The 20,029-nt window shown below is 37.9% G+C and overlaps 1 protein-coding gene across 2 annotated transcripts in view; it reads left to right on the top strand.

The window, feature by feature from the left end:
- RELN (reelin) overlaps positions 1-20,029 on the top strand; it is a 529,179-nt gene that overhangs the window by 427,335 nt on the left and 81,815 nt on the right. For both annotated transcript variants that reach the window (XM_054494994.1, XM_063667694.1), the window contains exons 32-41: positions 1,242-1,400; positions 1,589-1,777; positions 2,465-2,738; positions 6,027-6,167; positions 6,271-6,448; positions 9,928-10,012; positions 10,818-11,000; positions 14,120-14,291; positions 14,388-14,490; positions 16,633-16,862. In XM_054494994.1, coding sequence (XP_054350969.1) covers positions 1,242-1,400; positions 1,589-1,777; positions 2,465-2,738; positions 6,027-6,167; positions 6,271-6,448; positions 9,928-10,012; positions 10,818-11,000; positions 14,120-14,291; positions 14,388-14,490; positions 16,633-16,862 — 1,714 coding nt within the window. The remainder of the gene's footprint in view (positions 1-1,241; positions 1,401-1,588; positions 1,778-2,464; positions 2,739-6,026; positions 6,168-6,270; positions 6,449-9,927; positions 10,013-10,817; positions 11,001-14,119; positions 14,292-14,387; positions 14,491-16,632; positions 16,863-20,029) is intronic.

Genomic DNA, 20,029 nt, shown 5'->3' with positions numbered 1-20,029 from the left:
CAAAAAGTACAAAAATTAGCCGAGCGAGGTGGCACACACCTATAGTCCCAGCTACTTGGAGGGCAAAGGTTGGAGGATCACTTGAGCCTGGGGAGGCAAAGGTTGCAGTGAGCTGTAATCGTGCCACTGCACTCCAGCATGGGTGACAGAGTGAGACCCTGTCTCAATTAAAAATATATATATATATTAAATATATATATATATAATAAAGTAAAAATAACAACTTTACTGAGCATAATATCTATGAATACTCAAAAAGTAGTTCAGTATCCCTAGTCGTAATTATGAATATGTAGTGCCAGTCTTAGGAAAATTATGGAATAGTAGAATAGGCAATTAGATCAATACCCTCTACCACTCTGCCCCCTCCTACCAAAGAAGCAGGTATAAAGGCTGGCACAGTCTTATTCTTAACACAGGCACTGATTTATACCTACTTATACACACACACATATGTACATAATTGATTCCCACAGTTTCATCCTTAGCAACTTTTTCCTTTCAGTCAACATTATGCTTTCTCTGCACCCTCTTTTAGAAGGGACAGGAGGTCCCTTACACTTTAACGTGCAGTTCCCTGGATCATGTCACCCTAGTGACAGTGGAGGGGCATGGATGAATGGGACAAGAAAAGGGGAAAAGGTGACACAGAGAAACGAAAGTCAGACTAACGTTGGAGAGGCGTGAGCCTTTCTGCTTCACCACTTAATAATTTGGTTTCACTTAGGCTTCACTGACCAAGATCTGACAAAGTGTGAAGTGCGAGTAAAAGGATCTTTCTGCTTAATAGAATTTCAGACCAGGCAGTGCTTACTGCCTAGTGCATCAGCAGCAAAGAGCTACTTGATTTTTTGCCAGGGAGATTGAGATATTTCTTCTGAATATATAATAATGATATGAGACTTTGTAATGTTTAGAACAGAATCTAAAATTCAGATACATGATCTGACACAGGTTTTTATGTTCCCCTTACCAACTTACTCATCACTCATACAAAGCTGAGTAGTCTTATAAGAGCTTATGTATGTTTTCCTTCATTTCCTGGGAGTCAGTGCATTAGAAACTGTCAAAAAATTGATGAGCCTTCGGGTCCACTAACTCATTCCTTGGAAGTTACACAAATGTGCCCTCATTCTAGGAGACACAAATTTGAGGTTGCTGCAGTCTCACCATTTAAGAAATACTATTCCTTCCCCTCTAGGAAAGTGTCCGAGTAACTGGATTTATGTCTTTTAACTCAGGGCTTATTGTTCAGTATTCAAATGACAATGGGATACTCTGGCATTTGCTTCGAGAGTTGGACTTCATGTCCTTCCTGGAACCACAGATCATTTCCATTGACCTGCCACAGGAGGCGAAGACACCTGCAACAGCATTTCGATGGTGGCAACCGCAACATGGTAAGTTACTGCTCACTCCAGCTTTCTGGTAGCTTTTAGGTCATGCAGTATCCATACCCACCTTGCACTGTGTGTTTCTTAATTTGCTGTCAATTTCTAGACAATTTGATTTAAAATCACAGTCATGAAGATATTCATATTGCTATGTAATGAAACTTCTCTAACCGCCTTTATTCATCTGATTGCAGGGAAGCATTCAGCCCAGTGGGCTTTGGATGATGTTCTTATAGGAATGAATGACAGCTCCCAAACTGGATTTCAAGACAAATTTGATGGCTCTATAGATTTGCAAGCCAACTGGTATCGAATCCAAGGAGGTCAAGTTGATATTGACTGTCTCTCTATGGATACTGCTCTGATATTCACTGAAAACATAGGTATATATTATCACCAGATAAAGGGAAAATATCTGATTAACTAGAGGACTAAATTAACTAAAACTCAGGAGGAAACTTTCTAATGCAAAACCGTGTGCCTAACTACCCATGCTGAGGGTGGCTCTCAGGGAAAAAAAAAAGAAGTTTTATTGTCCTAAGACAACTTGGTGATCCTAGTGACGGTTTTTGTTGGAACTGTCTTTCACAGAACATGAATGATATGAGTAAGGTTTCTTAGAAGAGCAAAAAAAAATCTATGAGAAGACATGCCTGTGGTTCATAACTTGTAGACTTAAGACTGTTCAAAAAAAGATAGATGTTTGAAGTGATAGATATCCCGATCACCCTGATTTGATCATTACATATTGTATAAATGTATCAAAATATCACATGTAACCCCCAAAATATGTACAACTATAATGGATGAGTATTTTAAAGATACTATGTTAGCCCTTTCCAAGGTGGTAATGCTTTTCAAATTAGCAGCCTTCTATATTTCCAAATCTATGGTAACCAAATAAAAACAGAAAATATAAGAAGAAAAGTCAAAGCACATATGGGGCACTAAAGATAGGCCATGATTTTTATTTGCTATTGAAAATGTTTATTATAAGCATAAACACCAAATAAGAAAATGGCACACATGTATGCTACCATTACACTTTTTTTTTTTTTTTTTTTTTTCAGGAAAACCTCGTTATGCTGAGACCTGGGATTTTCATGTGTCAGCATCTACCTTTTTGCAGTTTGAAATGAGCATGGGCTGTAGCAAGCCCTTCAGCAACTCCCACAGTGTACAGCTCCAGTATTCTCTGAACAATGGCAAGGACTGGCATCTTGTCACTGAAGAATGTGTTCCTCCAACCATTGGCTGTCTGCACTACACGGAAAGTTCAATTTACACCTCGGAAAGATTCCAGAATTGGAAGCGGATCACTGTCTACCTTCCACTCTCCACCATGTGAGAATTGTCATTTGGCTACATGTCAGAACTTTGGGTGCCTGTCACTTAATATGAAAATAATTGTGATTCGGCCTGGGGATTCTATTATTCTTTCATGATAATTATGCATGGAAGTGCCAGGAAGAAAAAAAAAAGTACAAGGTACTTTGGGTTGCAAGTTTTAAATATGGCTAGAGAGCACCAAAAGTTTTACGAGGCTGAACTTTTCTGTTCTTTGCCAACATAAAGGCTGCCCACCAGATTCCATTTTTAAACTGTTGTAAAAATAAGTCTTTGCCCATAAACCAGACTGATACTTATTCACACAAAGCAGTATGTGAAATTACCACATATTGGAGAGTACTCTTAGGCTTTTTTCATCTCAATACCACAATATAAACAGAAGGTTGGTTCCTTTGGAATGCTCACATTGGTTTGCATCTGTCTTCCCCTCCCCGGCATTTCAGATCACGTTCAAGAGTTGTACTGACTTACAGCAGGCTCCCACTTTGGTGGTGTAGGCATTTGGATCATTGGAGGATGTTTCTAGGAACTAACGGGTACTGTGGTGACCAGTTAGAGGCTGTACCTTCTGGGACTGCTCCCCCGAGATACTTGCCTCTCCCTTCTTGTGCTCTGTTCTGAATGGCAGGTTGCATTTCCCAGCCTCCTACATTTGCTGCAGACACTGGCAAGAGAATGGAGGGGAGAAGTAAGGGATAAATCAGGGTGTTCTTCCCCCTTCTTTCTGCCTCAAGTGCATCTTGGCCAACTTCTGTGGCTCTAGCTCCCCTGGGTGGCCCTCCAGGTGACCCTGGTCCCTGGGCACCAGCAACAACACTTCCTCCCTGTGTCCCTCCAGTCTCAGACTCAAGAGTAAGTGGCTTCCTGACTTTGCTAAACTCTGGTTTCCTCACTGCTTCTACTGGCTTCTCTGCTCTGCCACTTGCTATACATCCAGTTCCTTGCACTAATTTCTTTCTGTGTTAAGTGTTTATAGTGGTTTCTGTTTTCCTGGATCAAACCTGATCCAGACATGTACAACCAAGTGGCAAGGGAAGATTCAGGAAGCCAAAACATTTTAGTATTTAGCCTAAAATAGTTTCCTATGACTGCTAAAGCTTTAAATAGTGCTCATTTATTCATTTTTTTTAATTCAACAAACACTTATTGAATATCTAGTGTGTTTTAAGCACTTTGGTACTAAATGAATAAGCTGATGCCAGGATCCAAATGTGTTAAAGTCATGCATCACTTAACGATGGTGATACATCTGAGAAATGCATTGTTAGGCAATTCCGTTGTTGTGTGAACATCATAGAGTGAACTTACATAAACCTTCATGGTTTAGCCCATTACACACCTATGCTGTATGATATAGCGTATTGCTCCTCAGCTACAAAGCTGTACAGCATATTGCTATACTAAATACTGTAAGCAATTGTAACATAATTCCAAGTATTTGTATATCTAAACATATCTAAACATAGGAAAGGTACAATAACAATATGGTATAAAAGATTTAAAAATGGTACACTTGTATAGGGCACTTCCCATAAACAGAGCTTACAGGACTGGAAGTTGCTCTGGGTGAGTGGGTGAGTGAGTGGTGAGTGAATGTGAAGGCCTAGAATATTACTGTACACTACTATAGACTTCATAAACACTGTGCACTTAGGCTCCACTAAATTTAAAAAAAAGAACATTTTTCTTTCTTCAATAATAAATTCACCTTACTATAACTTTTCCATTTTATAAACTTTTTTAAAAAAACTTTTGGACTCTTGTGATAACACTTAGCTTAAAACATAAGCACATTGTACAGCTGTACAAAAATGTTTTCTTTCTATCTTTATTCTGTAAGCTTTTAATATTTTGAGAACCTTAACTTTTAAAACTTCTTTCTTAAAAACTTAGACACAAAAACACACATTATTAGCCTTGGCATACACAAGGTCAGAATCATCAAGGTGTCAATTAGCAATAGGAATTTTTTTTCAGCTCCATTATAATCTTATGAGACCATTGTCATAAATGCAGTCCATCATCGACAGAAACGTCATTACGCAGCACATCACTGTATTTAGATAACAAACCTCTAAGCAGCTATTTATGCTATAAGATGATACCAGAGGAAGTACTCGGAGATATTATTGAAACACAGGAGGATACTACCTAACTCATTTGGGGAGAACTGGAGGGAGCTTTCTGAAGGACTTGATGTCTCAGCTGACTCTGAGTAGGGCTTCTCCAGGAGAAGAGGGGAGCGAGAGGGCATTTGTGCTGGCGTAAGCCAAAACAAAATCCAGGAAGCCAGAAAAAGCATGAGTGGATGGGGAAATTCAAGGGTTCAGTGTTGCCAGAATATAATTGCGAGGTAAGAAGTAGGAGGTCTGGAGTCAGGAAAGAGGACAGACAATGGAGGAGCCATATATGTCATCCTGAGTAGTTTGGTCTTGACAGTGCATGTGTTGGGGAACCACTGAAGGGTGTTAAACAGTGGTGCTGTGATTAGGTTTCCATGTTAAAGCCACCATGCTGACAGCTGTGTCACATCCACGGAGAACTTGTGTAGGGGAAACAATACTACTTAGAATGGTGCTGCTGAAATTCTACTTCAAGTAGACTGTGTTCCACATTCCACATAAAGACAAACACACTTCTATGCAAACTTTTCCTAAGTGAGGGGCTGTTACTGTTGTTTGGTAAGTCTGCATCTATTACTGGATAGAGCAGTCCTGTGACCCAAGATACTCCAAATAACAGATTGCAAATAAATAGAAAATATGAGAATACGTCACATCATTCTAGACCTCAGCTTTAGAAAGCCAGAACCTCAAGAACCAAAGTAGAGTGCAGAAGTATCAAGGGCTTCCATTTACTCTCAGAAATCATTCCGGGACAGTAAAATAGAGACCTCACTGCCAGAACTTTGTAAGACTCCAACTTTTCCTTCAGTCCCTCCCAGTACTGAATAGCAATAAGAGTCTGAAAGCAAAAACTAAAATTCTGCATGTATTTCAAAAACAAAACAAGTGGATAGTTCAAAATAACTTTTCCATTTCACACATGTTTGTAGAATCTTACATGAAAAAGATAGTGAAATATTTAAATAACATGCTTTCTACTCTCCTGTTTATGAGTCAACAGAAAACAGCATTTCCTACTACTTCGTAGGAAAATAAAGTGTGTCAAGGAAGAGAGAACTGGACCCTCTAGGAAGGCACTTTAAAGAGAAAAGGGAATTAAATGTCCTTGTGCTTTCAAGGTTGCTTGTCAAACCAATGGTGTGTTTTCTTTGGTTAGTTCTCCCAGGACCCGGTTCAGATGGATTCAGGCCAACTACACTGTGGGGGCTGATTCCTGGGCGATTGATAATGTTGTACTGGCCTCAGGGTGCCCTTGGATGTGCTCAGGACGAGGGATTTGTGATGCTGGACGCTGTGTGTAAGTTAATAAAACTGGTGGTTTCTTTCTTTGCCATGCAAAAATAAATATGGCTCGTTGAACACATGACAAATGTCTCTTCTCCACTCCCTCTCTTTCTTAGGTGTGACCGGGGCTTTGGTGGACCCTATTGTGTTCCTGTTGTTCCTCTGCCCTCGATTCTTAAAGATGATTTCAATGGGAACTTACATCCTGACCTTTGGCCTGAAGTGTATGGTGCAGAGAGGGGGAATCTGAATGGTGAAACCATCAAATCTGGAACATCTCTAATGTTTAAAGGGGTCAGATACAGATAAGATTCTCCTTCCCAACATTACTACTAACATTGTCTTCTTCAGTCACTGCTCAACACAAATGCATTTCTGAATCTCTTCAAATGACATAATATTTAATACATAGTTATTGACTTGTAGCCCAAACCATGTTTCCTCTTCTGAGTGCAATCATTTTTTCATGATCACTTGGGCATAAAATTTTTCCTCTGCTTTTGTGATCAGACCTTCCTTACTTCCTGCTGGAATTATTTACATAAATTTATACGTATATAGTTTTTAGAATGTAAATTTCCATAATCTAAGATTTTATGTTACTAAATATTTAACTTGGAATATTTTCTAAACGACTTTATGAACAGTCTTTAGTTTTCCTTTTCTTTTTTTTTTTCTGCCAATAGAACCGTTTGGTGACTTTAAGAAAATCAAATATTTAAGTCAAGTAAAATAGCATTCTCAAACATTGTTAATATCTTTTTGTATTTCAACCGAGATGTCTGGTTAGAGAGATGTTAAGCAATTGTGTGAATCTCTGTGCTAAGCTGGCACATCTTCATATGTGAATACATGCCACATCCCATCTCTCTCAGCATGGGGAAATTGACTAACCTAGGTGTGCAAATGAAATCTTTGACAAAAACCTGCATGGGTTTCTGTACAGCCCTAATGATTAACATCTAACACCTAGAAAATTAGATACCCTGGAACTTTTTCAATTATAGTTAATAGATGCCAGTTATCATCCTTGTTTGAATCCAAATTCTTCTCAAGGTTTGGATGAGAAAGAAAGAAATGCATAGTGCCCAAGAGAGATTTACAAGTCCCTGAGAGTTTTGAGGGACTGAAGAAATTGAGGTAGAACATTTCAGAGTGGAAACTCCTGGTTTTGGGGGTGGTGGGATTTGTTTTGTTTTGTCTTATCTAAGACGTTAGTTCTAATTACCACTGGCTCACATCTGACCCATTTGAACCAGTTGACAAGACTAAAAAGCAGAAGTCCTATAACTTTTTATGATTGAAAGATCTTTATCTGATAAATTTTTAAGCAGTAGAATTAACCTAGTCTTTTGAGCCTCTAAACAAGAAAGATGCATAATGTTTTATATTTTCCCTTTAGCCATCCAAATGCAAGAGCAGCCAAGCATTATATGTGTTAGACATATTATCTATCAGCTCTGCAAGATGTAGAGAGGACTCAGCATGTGCCATTCAGTAGGTTGCAGTTTGACCTAGAAAGTCATTCTTTCGTGAAAAAGGATATGATAGTCTCTTTTTAATGTTTATAGATTCCAGGAATACTATCTACTATTAAAATAGCTTGTCTGTTGCAAAAGAATTTCTCACATTTAGCACAAATGGATCACTGAACCTGAAAAAGGATGAGAAAAGAAACATATCTTTGTGAACTAGAATATATGTGGCAGCAAAGTTTGACAGTTCTGCTATATAAATATCAATATAAAATGCTAACCTATAAACAAATATTGCAAATATAAGAGAAAGATACTTTCAGATTACAAATCATGCCCACTTTCAATAAAATTGCTCCTACAAAATACAGTGTAAAATAGGTCCCTTTATGAGTGACTTGTATTGACCCATGGGAACAATTTTATACTTGCATTCCAAAATCAAGGGGAAAGAATAATCATATTTCTATATTTTGATGTTAGCAAGGGATATTTATTACCTTAATCTATCAATTATCTACCTCAAAGTTTTTTCATTACAATCTGAAGAAGGGACCTTTCCTCTCAACCTCAACTTCCACATGGCATTGAGCTCTGAAAGAATCCAACACTTAGCCAGGCACAGTCGTGCACACCTCTAGTCCCAGCTACAGTGGGGGCTCAGGTGGGAGGATCATTTGAGGCCAGGAGTTCGAGTCTCTAGTGAGCTATGATTACATTTATAAATAGACACTGGGCAACAGAGTAAGACTCTGTCTCTTGAACAAAACAAAAAATCCAAGGCTTTATGCAAGTGTATAAGGAAGAGCGTAAAAACATTAAGACATGAAGAAATGAAGAAGATGCATGGGTTAGGTATCATGGACCAAGCAGAGCACTGAATTACTAGGCATAAAAGAAAAAACAAAGACTAGAAATATAAGGCTTTTACATGGCAACCTGTCCTGAAGTATTAATCTATGCTTTGTGAAGTTATGAGATGGGTTAAATGCAGTTGTGTTTTCATTACAATATCAAATAATTCTCAAATTCTACATTTGGCATTATCTGGATATTTTTCTCCCCAAACCAAAAGATAGTTTAATAAACAAAACACTGGTATCTTATAAAGGATAGATGTTTTAGAATCTGACATATCTGGGTTCAAATCCTACCATCACCACTTATAAACTATGTAATCTTGAGAAAGTTACTTTCCCTCTCTGAGTTTTAGTTTCCTTATCTGCAATATGAGAATAATATTTTTCTCTCAGTAGTGCTAGGTGCTTTAAATGAGTAAAATGTCTATCTTAGCACCCAGCATGTATAGGCACTCAATATATGGTTGCTATTGTGGAATTTGCTCTACTTAAATTTTTTTCAGCTATTGAGGAATGTGATCTATAATATATATGATGATGAAGAGGAAAATGTTCTCTTTTAGCTAAAATTACATTTGGCATTTGTTAATTGATGAGAAATCAGTTGACAATGTCCACTTATTATCACACAGCCATGCATCCGTAGAGTTACGTCATTCAGAAGTTGCAGCTGAAAAACTAAAAGACCTGTCTGGACCTTAGGCTATTTGCATAGTGAAATTCTGTTTTACTGGCTGTCACTGCAATCTTATGTACCCATGAAGAAAAGAACCTTTGGAGTTGTCAATCCTAGGCAACCAGAAATAGTTAAATTAGCAGAAAAAAATTACAAAAGCTAATGTGATCTCTTTCCTTGTTCATTGACTTCTCTGCATGAATGCTTACAGCCTGAGCATCCGGACTTGCCTTAGTTATGCCTTATTTAACTTGACCAACTTGGGGGTGTTGTTGTGTCAGCCTGAATGAGAGCCCCTGGGGCTGTCAGAGTGAGCAAAGGAGTAGCAAGTTCCTAAGACTCCTTGGAACCCTGAGAAAGTTACCTATTAGTTCCCATCTTCCAGCGGGAGCACTTGGCACATTTTCCATCTGCTTCCTCGTTACTCCTCTCATAACATGCTGTGATCAAAGGAGGCTATTTCTAAAAAAGGCCTGTAGATATGTAATGCTATCATTTTTGCACCGCTTTTTAGAAGATCACAGAAAAGTATGATTTAGAGTTGAGACAATGAAACTGTGTCAGTCAGGCACAGGATATGAAAGCCATTAAGAGAGGGGAAACAAGGATCATCCCATTTTTCCTTTTAAACTAGGCAAAATTTGTTTCTTGATCATGATATGTATTTATTACTTAGCTAATGCAAGTTAGGTGTATAAAATCAAAGGGATACAATTTTGCAAGTGAAAAAAAGTTGCTTAACATATATGTTTTTATTTTCAGGAAGGACTAAGGATGCTTATTTCAAGAGATCTAGATTGTACAAATACAATGTATGTCCAGTTTTCACTTAGATTTATAGCAAAAAGTAAGTATGAATTTATTATTTTCCTTCAAGAGAATTCTCCCCTGTGAAATTCCTTTTCCACAAAGAAATCACGGATTTAAGGCCCATAAGTTTTGCTATATGGAAGAGCTAACATAAATTAATATACATAAATGTTTGCAAATGTTTTTCTTTAATGTAAGTTTATCTTAATATAAGGGCAAGAAAACTACTGATTTTAGATAATTTCATATAGCTGTAATCATATTAGTTCTATGGTAGTTAAATTTATCATCATGTCCCTGAGTCTTTCCACCACTACTTTCTAACTAAAAGAAATTTAAATTTTAAAATGTTTAACTTATGAAAAACATGGATTTTCTTTTACAGATGTGAATCCAAAAAAAGCCTATTCTTAGTCATTCTGGCTTTTCATATTAACTAAATAATTTTCCTGAACAAATTGATTGTAGATATAATACATATTCAAATAGTTTTTCTGTTTATATCCTGAGATTTAAATGTTTGACCCTTTGTAAAATCATGATGCCTGTAGAATCAAAATGTTTTGATGTAATGTTTCCTAAATACAGAAAGATGCCTGTGCATATCTGAGAGAGAAAGGGAGGTATTATTGTGTGCAAATCCAAGCTTTGGTGTGTATTTCGAGATATACAGAGAGCCCAACCTGTCATCCCCTTAAGTTGCTTCTGAAGCATTTGGACTATAAAGCTTTCATGTAAACATAAGTTCTCTTATGCATTGATGCCTAAAGATTCAGCTAAGAACATACCATTTCCCCATTTTTATCACAGTATGTTTTATACCTGTGTTATCTTCTTCCTAGGTACCCCAGAGAGATCTCACTCTATTCTATTACAATTCTCCATCAATGGAGGAATCACTTGGCACCTGATGGATGAATTTTACTTTCCTCAAACAACGAATATACTTTTCATCAATGTTCCCTTACCATACACTGCCCAAACCAATGCTACAAGATTCAGACTCTGGCAACCTTATAATAACGGTAAAAATGCATGTGTTCTCCTGTGATCAAAACTGACAGTGGCATGTTAACACATTTGTTCTAAGGTGTGGAGGAAGTGTTTATCAACTGAGCAGCTTAGCTGTCCACAGCACACACATTTTACATGCTTCACTTTTGACAAATTTATTAGTCCGTTTTCATGCTGTTGATAAAGACATACCCAGACTGGGAAGAAAAAGAGGTTTAATTGGACTTACAGTTCCACATGGCCAGGGAGGCCTCAGAATCATGGCGGGAGGCAAAAGGCATGTCTTACATGGCAGCAGCAAGAGAAAATAAGGAAGATGCAAAAGTGGAAACCCCTGATAAACCCATCAGATCTCATCAGACTTATTCACTACCACAAGAACATTATGGAGGAAACTGCTCTCATGAATTGTCTCCCACCTGGGTGCCTACCACAACACATGGGAATTATGGGAGTACAATTCAAGATGAGATTTGGGTGGGGACACAGAGCCAAGCCATATCAACAAGTCTCAATAAATATTTAAATATTTAACATATATATATATATATATACGTATATATAATCTCTTCATATTTGACTAGTAGGTTCTCCTGTTAATGTAAATATAGCTGAATTCTGTTACAGAGCTAAAGATTTTTAAAAATAATCCAGCATTATCATTAGGCACTCATCAGTTGTAATGACATTTTTGTTGCATTTATTTGGGAATACATAGTTCTTCTGAGTGTGGCGTTTCATTAGTGAAATAGAATACTATAGCAAAATGCCATGACGAAGTGAGAGGGACTTAGACCAAGCAGATAGTGCCATAGATAAAATATTCTTATCACATACACTTGCTTCAGTGATAAGTTAAAGTGAATGTATAATTTAGTAGCATTTCAAATGGTTACAGAAAATGATTCTACAAATTGGTAATGTTTTATTGCTTCCTATATTTCTATTAACTGCTGATTATAAAGGACCAGACTTTACCAAGTCATGCATATAATCACCTAAATAAGCATGGAGATGCCACATTAAGCAGCAGATTCTTTGCAGAGGTAACACAAAAATGGAAAAGGCAAAGGTTCTTCCATCTCTAAAATTTAACCTATTTCCTTAACAATATGTTAAAACTAAAACATAATTTTTAATGTATTGTGAAACATATATGTATACATACATCTTGTCACTGAATAAAAGTCCAAAAAAGGAATGTGCCAGGCACAGTGGCTCATAACTGTAATCCCAGCACTTTGGGAGGCCGAGGCGGGTGGATCACCTGAGGTCAGGAGTTCGAGACCAGCCTGGCCAACAAGGTGAAACCCCATCTCTACAAAAATACAAAAAAATTAGCTGGGCATGGTGGCACACACCTGTAATCCCAGCTACTCAGGAGTCTGAGGCAGGAGAATCACTTGAACTTGGGAGGCAGAGGTTGGAGTGAACCGAGGTCATGACACTGCACTCCAGCCTGGGTGACGGAAGGATTGCTGTCTTCATACTATGTTTGGAGTGCTCACCTAATTATTTTTTCATTGATTCCACCAACCACTTTCTAAACAAGAAGAAGAAAGAATGCCACTAGAATTAGAACACTGATAGGATTAGAGATAGAGACCTGTGATTTCATTCAAAGCATCAGGTTTGTTCTACAGGCTCCTGTTTACAGATCCTTTTTTATGTTTTGTAAGAATTGTACTAAAGTAGAAATCAGTGAAGAAGCAACATAGGGAATCTTGACGTTCCTGCTTGGCATGGACTTATCACCTTGTTTCAAGGTCAGTCCAAACAGTGCTTTACAAAAGCAGCCTGGCTTTTGCCGTTCTTATCTACTCTAACATATTCCTTAAACACCTGGTCTAAATCACTGAATCAAATCATATAGCAGTATAAAGGGTGACTTCCCTAGTTTCCTATATATTCCCATAGTATCTCCAGATCAACATAGAAGATATGAAAAACATTAAGAAAACATGGAGTATTCTTGATCATAGAATATTTTTCTTCTGTATTAAATAAACAAATAAATGCAATTATGTATCAGGGCATTATTTTAATGGCCATAGTCCTTCAGCCTGACTGAAGTATGGTGCTAAGCCATGGGTTGACCCTAAAAAGCATGAATTGCTCCCTGAATAGACTGATTAGTGTACCTCGGCTCTAAGTCCACTAACTGACCATCCATTCTCACAGATTGCATGTCTCAAAGATTCCCCTAAACCACTAAAACACAACTCAAAACCCACTCTTGCCAGGGGAGGGTTCATAGCATCGCTATTATTTGAAGGACAGCATGCTTTCACACACATTATATACAAAGCATTGTCACAGCTTTCTGAAATTAGCAAGGCAGTTCCATGCTATATCAATTTAATATGGTTGCAAGCTTAATTTTGTCACTTTTTTTTTCTTTTTTTTTTTTTGAGACAGCATCTTGCTCTGTTGCCCAGGCTGGAGTGCAGTGGCGTGATCTTGGCTCACTGCAACCTCCACCTCCCAGGCTCAACCATCCTCCCACCTCAGCCTCCTGAGTAGCTGGGACTACAGGCATGCACCACCATGTCCAGCTAATTTTTTGTTTATTTGTTTGCTTTTTGGTAGAGATGAGGTTTTGCCATATTGCCCAGGCTCAGCCAATCTGCCCACCTTGGGCTCCCAAAGTGCTGGGATTACAGGTGTGAGCCACCGCGCCTGGCCAGTTTTAATCACTGACAATATACTGTTATGTACTTTATGTATTTTTTTTTCCCCAGAAAGTATATGGGTTTGGGGGGGGGTGGTTTGTGTGGTTCTCTTTTGAGACATGGTCTTGCTCTGTTGCCCAGGCTGGAGCGCAGTGGCATGGTCAAACCTCAAACTCCTGGACCCAAGGAGTCCTCCCACCTCAGCCTCCTGAGTAGCTGGGACTACAGGCATGCACAAACACACCTGGCTAATTTTTTTTATTTTTTGTAGAGATAGGCCCTTACTATGTTGCTCAGGCTGCTCTTGAACTCCTGGGCTCAAACAGTCCTCCTGTAGAAGGCATATGTTTAAACTATTGTTACTGAGTTGCTTTTGTCCTTTGTTTTCTTTAAATGAGCAAAAGTGTTCATTTGATTTTCATCACTGGAACAACTTGCTTTATTCAAAAATGCCTTAGGTAAGAAAGAAGAAATCTGGATTGTTGATGACTTCATTATCGATGGAAATAATTTAAACAACCCTGTGATGCTCTTGGATACATTTGACTTTGGGCCCAGAGAAGACAATTGGTTTTTCTATCCTGGTGGTAACATTGGTCTTTATTGTCCATATTCTTCAAAGGGGGCACCGTAAGTATTAAGAATCTAAAAATAAAACCACTGCTGTATACATATCATGATGAACTTTTGCCTAAATGGATTCCTGGTTGTTTTCCCGTATAACAGTGAAGAAGATTCAGCTATGGTGTTTGTTTCAAATGAAGTTGGTGAGCATTCCATTACCACTCGTGACCTAAATGTGAATGAGAACACCATCATACAATTTGAGGTACTTGACTTTGTTCTATAATAAATGCTTTAAATTTTATATTGAACAAAACCTAGGAAAGAGGAGGAAAATCTCAGATAATTTCATGCATTATGACCTCCCATTTTTGTGCAAGGATGTAAGAGGTTTTGGCATCATAATTTACTTTTATTAACAGAGCCAATTGTCATACTAAGGTTTATTTCTGAATTATTATCCTTTATGACGTAGTTTCCCCACCTGCTACAATGGGAAGTTGAAATAAATTATTTTAAACATTATAAAAATGAAAAGGCTCATACTATTCTTGTATTATATTTCCACACTTTTTATGTGAAACTTAAAATTTCTTAGGGACTAGGTCATTGTAACTATAGTCTATGCCATGCTAGTATATTTATATAATATTTATCATGATGTTATTAATTTTACAGATAATACTGTTTTATAATTTCAAATGTATTTGCTCTGTGTATTTTATTAATATTTATGCACTTTTATTTGTCAAGAGAGCAAATTAATAATTAACATAAAAATATTTACATATTTCAAAAACTTAGATAAAATCAGCCGAACCAAAGGTATATTATACCAGTGTTTTAGAATATTAACTTTTCAGAATATTTTTTTCATAGCTAATAAAAGATGGCATCTTTAGCCCTTTTAAGAGTTCTATTATCAGCCAGACGCGGTGGCTCACACCTGTAATCCCAGGAGTTTGGGAGGCCAAGGCAGGCAGATCATGAGGTCAGGAGTTCAAGACCAGCCTGACCAACATGGTGAAACCCCGTCTCACTAAAAATACAAAAATTAGCCAGGCATGGTGGTGCCCACCTGTAATCTTAGTGACTTAGGAGATTGAGGCAGGGGAATTGCTTGAACATGGGAGGTGGAGGTTGCAGTGAGCCACGATTGTGCCACTACACTCCAGCCTGAGCAACAGTGAGACTCCATCTCCAAAAAAAAAAAAAGAATTCAGGAAGAAACAAGTGCCTATAATCGAAAGTTTATCAAATGTCAATAGTTTACTCATCGGAAGGTAAAAGTTATGTAAGTTCACATACCTACACACACATAATATGTATAGTGTATATTTATTGTGTATAACTATAGATGGTTATATGTAACTATATATATCACTAACTGGTTGCTATGCTTTGATGGCATGATAGTAAGAAAATGTTCATCTCAATTGGAAAGGGGAAATTTTTTATAGAAAGAATTGCATGCATTTATATAATTTATTTTAATGCACTTGAAAGCATGGAAAAAGGAATGGAGTGGTTGTTTCCCTAATGGTTAAAAAGGTCTTTACATAAAGACAGAATACACTGGTGGATACCAGGGTGGGAAGGAGAAGGATGTGGGAAGAAGTAGGTGAAAGGAGACAAGCTTGCAGTTATGAGGGAGGAATAAGTCTAGAGATCCAATGTACAGCATGAAGAGCATAGTTAATAATATAATAATGTATGCTGAAAATGTGTTAAGAGAATAGATTTTAGGTGCTCTTACCACACACACACACACACATACACAAAAGGTGACTATGGAAAGTGATAGATAGGTTAATTCACTTGGCCGTAGTAATTATTTCACTTTCTATATCATATCAAAACAGTATGGGTACACCTTAAGTATATATAATTTTAAAAAAATCTTTCCCTGTGCCAGGCAAATGATGACAATGATTGTATTCTCTTTTGGTATTGAATATGCATTGAAGATTCATGTGTAAAACTCTTAGGATTATTTGGAAGGTGTCATAAGAAGGAAAATAGAAGGTATCCTACCCAGATGCGGGGGAAGCTAACAGTTAGGATTAGGGAAACAGTCTTTTCAGTATGATTTGCTTGGCTTGGCTAGGAAAATGGGCCAAAGGTAAAATTTGGAATTGTCCCAGCCTCTGCCTTACCCACTTCCTGCTTTTTATAAAATGAAGGGAAATAAATTTTTCATGAGGCCCTTTGAGGTTCTTTATGAAAAATTATAATTTCAAGGTAATATACAATATTACTCAGTAAGGCAAAACATAATTTTATAGTATTAAATATTTCAGCAAGACAGTTCCTAGGAAAATGGACCCTAGAAAATAATGAAGTGGTGAATCATTTCAAGGCTTGTTGCTCTGAGGTAATTTGTATCATTTTTTTCTTCATCCCCAAGATCAACGTTGGCTGTTCGACTGATAGCTCATCCGCGGATCCAGTGAGACTGGAATTTTCAAGGGACTTCGGGGCGACCTGGCACCTTCTGCTGCCCCTCTGCTACCACAGCAGCAGCCACGTCAGCTCTTTATGCTCCACCGAGCACCACCCCAGCAGCACCTACTACGCGGGAACCATGCAGGGCTGGAGGAGGGAGGTCGTGCACTTCGGGAAGCTGCACCTTTGTGGGTAAGGACCCACTGCTTGATGCCACATTTGTTTCTCCTTTGACAGTTTATTCCTGAAGTCATCATTCACTTGCCACTTTATCATGGGGAAATTTCCACCTGACGTTTCTTCCTCAGTTCTCAAGCAGATCAGTGGATATTTAAAATGTAGGACATGGAGCTGACATAACTACTAATTTCTAGTTCGAAGGTAGATTTTAACAGCACACCATGGGCTGCCCTCTGTAGTGGGGTTCATATCCTTGTGAATGTCTCTTAGATCAATTAGAACGCAACAAAAATAAGGTTTTCCACGCGTTCCTCCTGCCTACTCCCACCTCACAATATAAATGCAGCTAGAATATTATGACTTTCAAACACCTGCCTATGTCTGTCATGCAGGGAGAGTGTATATAGGGAGCATAGAAGCCCACAGAATATTCCTGGTGTCTCATTAAAAAAAAAAAAAAAGTTAGCACATTGCCCCCAGGCATCTCTACTTTTCCAACCTCTCTCAGCATTCTTGTTACATATATTTGACTCTTCTGCTGAAAAGCGACTTAGAGATAAAGGACTTCACCCCTAATAGAAATGAAATGAAAAGTATATTTCAAAAAACAAAACTAATAATAAAAGTGAACAAAGAGAGGAAGTCAACAAAGCAGTCTGCCTCCAAATTTCTGTCTCTTCTCTCAGAATTAAGAATGTTTTCTTTCAGAGTATGTCAAAAAAGAAGAAAGTACTAATATCATACTTTCAAGATGGAAATAGATTTATATTCCTGATGTGACATGGAGCATAATTAGAAGTCTTGCGTCTTCAAACAAGACTACTAATACCTAGTACTTTTCCAAAAGGGTGAAAGTGAATTTTTTAAAGTCTGCATCTCTTTGAACATGAATCTATCCACTCCTCATTATATCATCAGCATAACTTTTATAAATTGATTGCTAAGGATTTTAATATTTTGGGTTGTTGAATATATAATTTACTAATCCTTGCGATTATGCCAGGATATGATTCTAATAGGAAATCCAACTATCTTTTTAAAAATAAGCATTACTAAGCAAAAAGTCCTCAACAACTGATAGCCGGAGGAGGCAAAGAGTGTCTCTGGAGATCATAGGGATAGATGGAGCTGATGACACAGCCAGCACAACCAGAAAGCTACCATTGGTTGTGGGGAGCTTATCTGTAGAAGAATCTGGCAGGGGAAAATAACCCAGGAAAAAGTTTTTATTCAAAATGGTTGTATTATTTAAGATCATATGTTGCAAGAAATATAAAGAGGCTTACCAAAAAGGTGAAAGAACTTATTGGAAAGATACTGGGGAATTGCATGGACTTCACTCAGAAAGCGTGGGGGACTTAGCAACAGAAGTTTATGATCCTTGTTTTTATTGTGCTCACATTAACATCACTTGGCACACCAGAGCTTTCATTTTCTAGAGCTCTTAATTCCAAATTTCCAAATCTGAACCTATCACCTGTAGCCTGAAAGCCAAGTGTTCCAAGAGAAGCATAGCTGTCGAAAGACCATGCCTATGAGCAGGACAGGCAAGGGGAAAGGCCTAGATAGCTTAGGCACTGCTATGGTCTGAATTTTTGTTGAAATTCACATGTCTCATTTCATTCTCCTGAAGGTAATGGAATAAGGAGATGGGGCATTTTAGGGGGCAATTAGTTCATGAAAGTGGAGCCCTCATGATTGGCATCAGTGCCCTTATAAAAGAGACCCCAGTGGACTGCCTTGCCTCTTCCACCATGTGAGGACCCAGCAGGAAGGCACCATCCATAAACCACAAAGTGAGTCCTCCCCAGACACTGAGGTGCTGGCTCCTTTATCTGGGACTTCCCAGCCTCCAAAAGTGTGAGAAATAAATTTCTGTTATTTATAAGCCACCCGATTTATGGTATTTTGTTATAGCAGCCTGAATGGAGTAAGACAGGCTTCTAGATACAGAGCAGTCCACTGAACTCCCTTATGGTATTATGGACAAGCACTAGGTTTTCTGTTTAATGGACCTCTAATTTCCTCCAATTATCCAGCTAAGAATTAAATAGAAAACCACCCTAAAGATAGATTGTAGGTTATGATTTTAGATTGTTTTGCCAACTGAGACTTGCTTCAGCAAGTTCCCACTTGGAAATAATCCCATCTAAAGGTGTATGAAACAAAATGACCAAGACCTGCCAGTCAGAGGCACTGAGTGAAGATGCCCACGCCAGGGGAGTGCTCCAGCATCACAGAGACTACCTCGCTCAGCGTTGGTAATGTCCACTGTGCTGTGCTTCCACATAAGGCATGACAATATAATTTGGAAATCTGAACAAGAGAATTGCAGACATCTATATTTTCACCCACTGGTATAAAGCCACTTACAAAACCCAATAATAGTGTACAGAACCTAGACTGTCACATTATTTGTATTCCATGTCATTTTTATTTCCATGAAAAGAAAGTAAATGTATCAAGGAGGCATGCATGCCTATTCTCAGAATGGTATAAACCCACCTTTCAAACTGCCTTCAACCATTTCTGTGAAGAGAAAAATTTGCCTTAAGGGTGTTGTCTAGTCCTTGTTTCAGGAAAAGAATTAGCACTCTTCTTAAAACCCATGCAGGCATGAATGGCTGGAAGGCAAAAGTTAAATTTTCTCCAACTCAGTGAACCATCCCTTGGTTGGTATTCAACATGGTACATAGTAATGGCACAAGTGCTGGATGCTAAAAACATATATATATACAAAAATCCATGTTTAAATTACTCTTTTCTTGCATTTGTTGGACACTAGATACACACAAAAAGTGTATTAAATGTTCTCAGGTGCAAAATAGTCAAATTTTGTTCCCTCTACATATATAGTCCATTTACCTTCAAAGAATAACTATGAGCTTTCATCTAATTTTATTCACATCACCTTGGTGTGCTTTTAGAGTCCTTTTGTCTTTAGAAGTTCCTAATTGTTTTTGCTTTATGCAATTTCATAATGAGTCAACCAAAACCCCTATTTAATGAAAGCAATGTTGTGTGCTTGAAATTTTAAGTTTATGTTTAAAAAACAGATCCTTTTGAATACAACTGGCTTAGGAGAACAGATGCTGACATTCACCAAGGAGGGTGGCAGTGAGAAATTTTCAAAATAAGATTTCAGCAGAAGGGAACCACAGTGAAACCAGACCCTTCAG

The sequence above is a fragment of the Pongo pygmaeus genome, chromosome 6 (genome assembly GCF_028885625.2).
Source record: "Pongo pygmaeus isolate AG05252 chromosome 6, NHGRI_mPonPyg2-v2.0_pri, whole genome shotgun sequence".
Classification (NCBI taxonomy): domain Eukaryota; kingdom Metazoa; phylum Chordata; class Mammalia; order Primates; family Hominidae; genus Pongo; species Pongo pygmaeus.
Note: the sequence above shows the minus strand (reverse complement) of the source record. Positions and strands in the feature narration are given on the sequence as shown.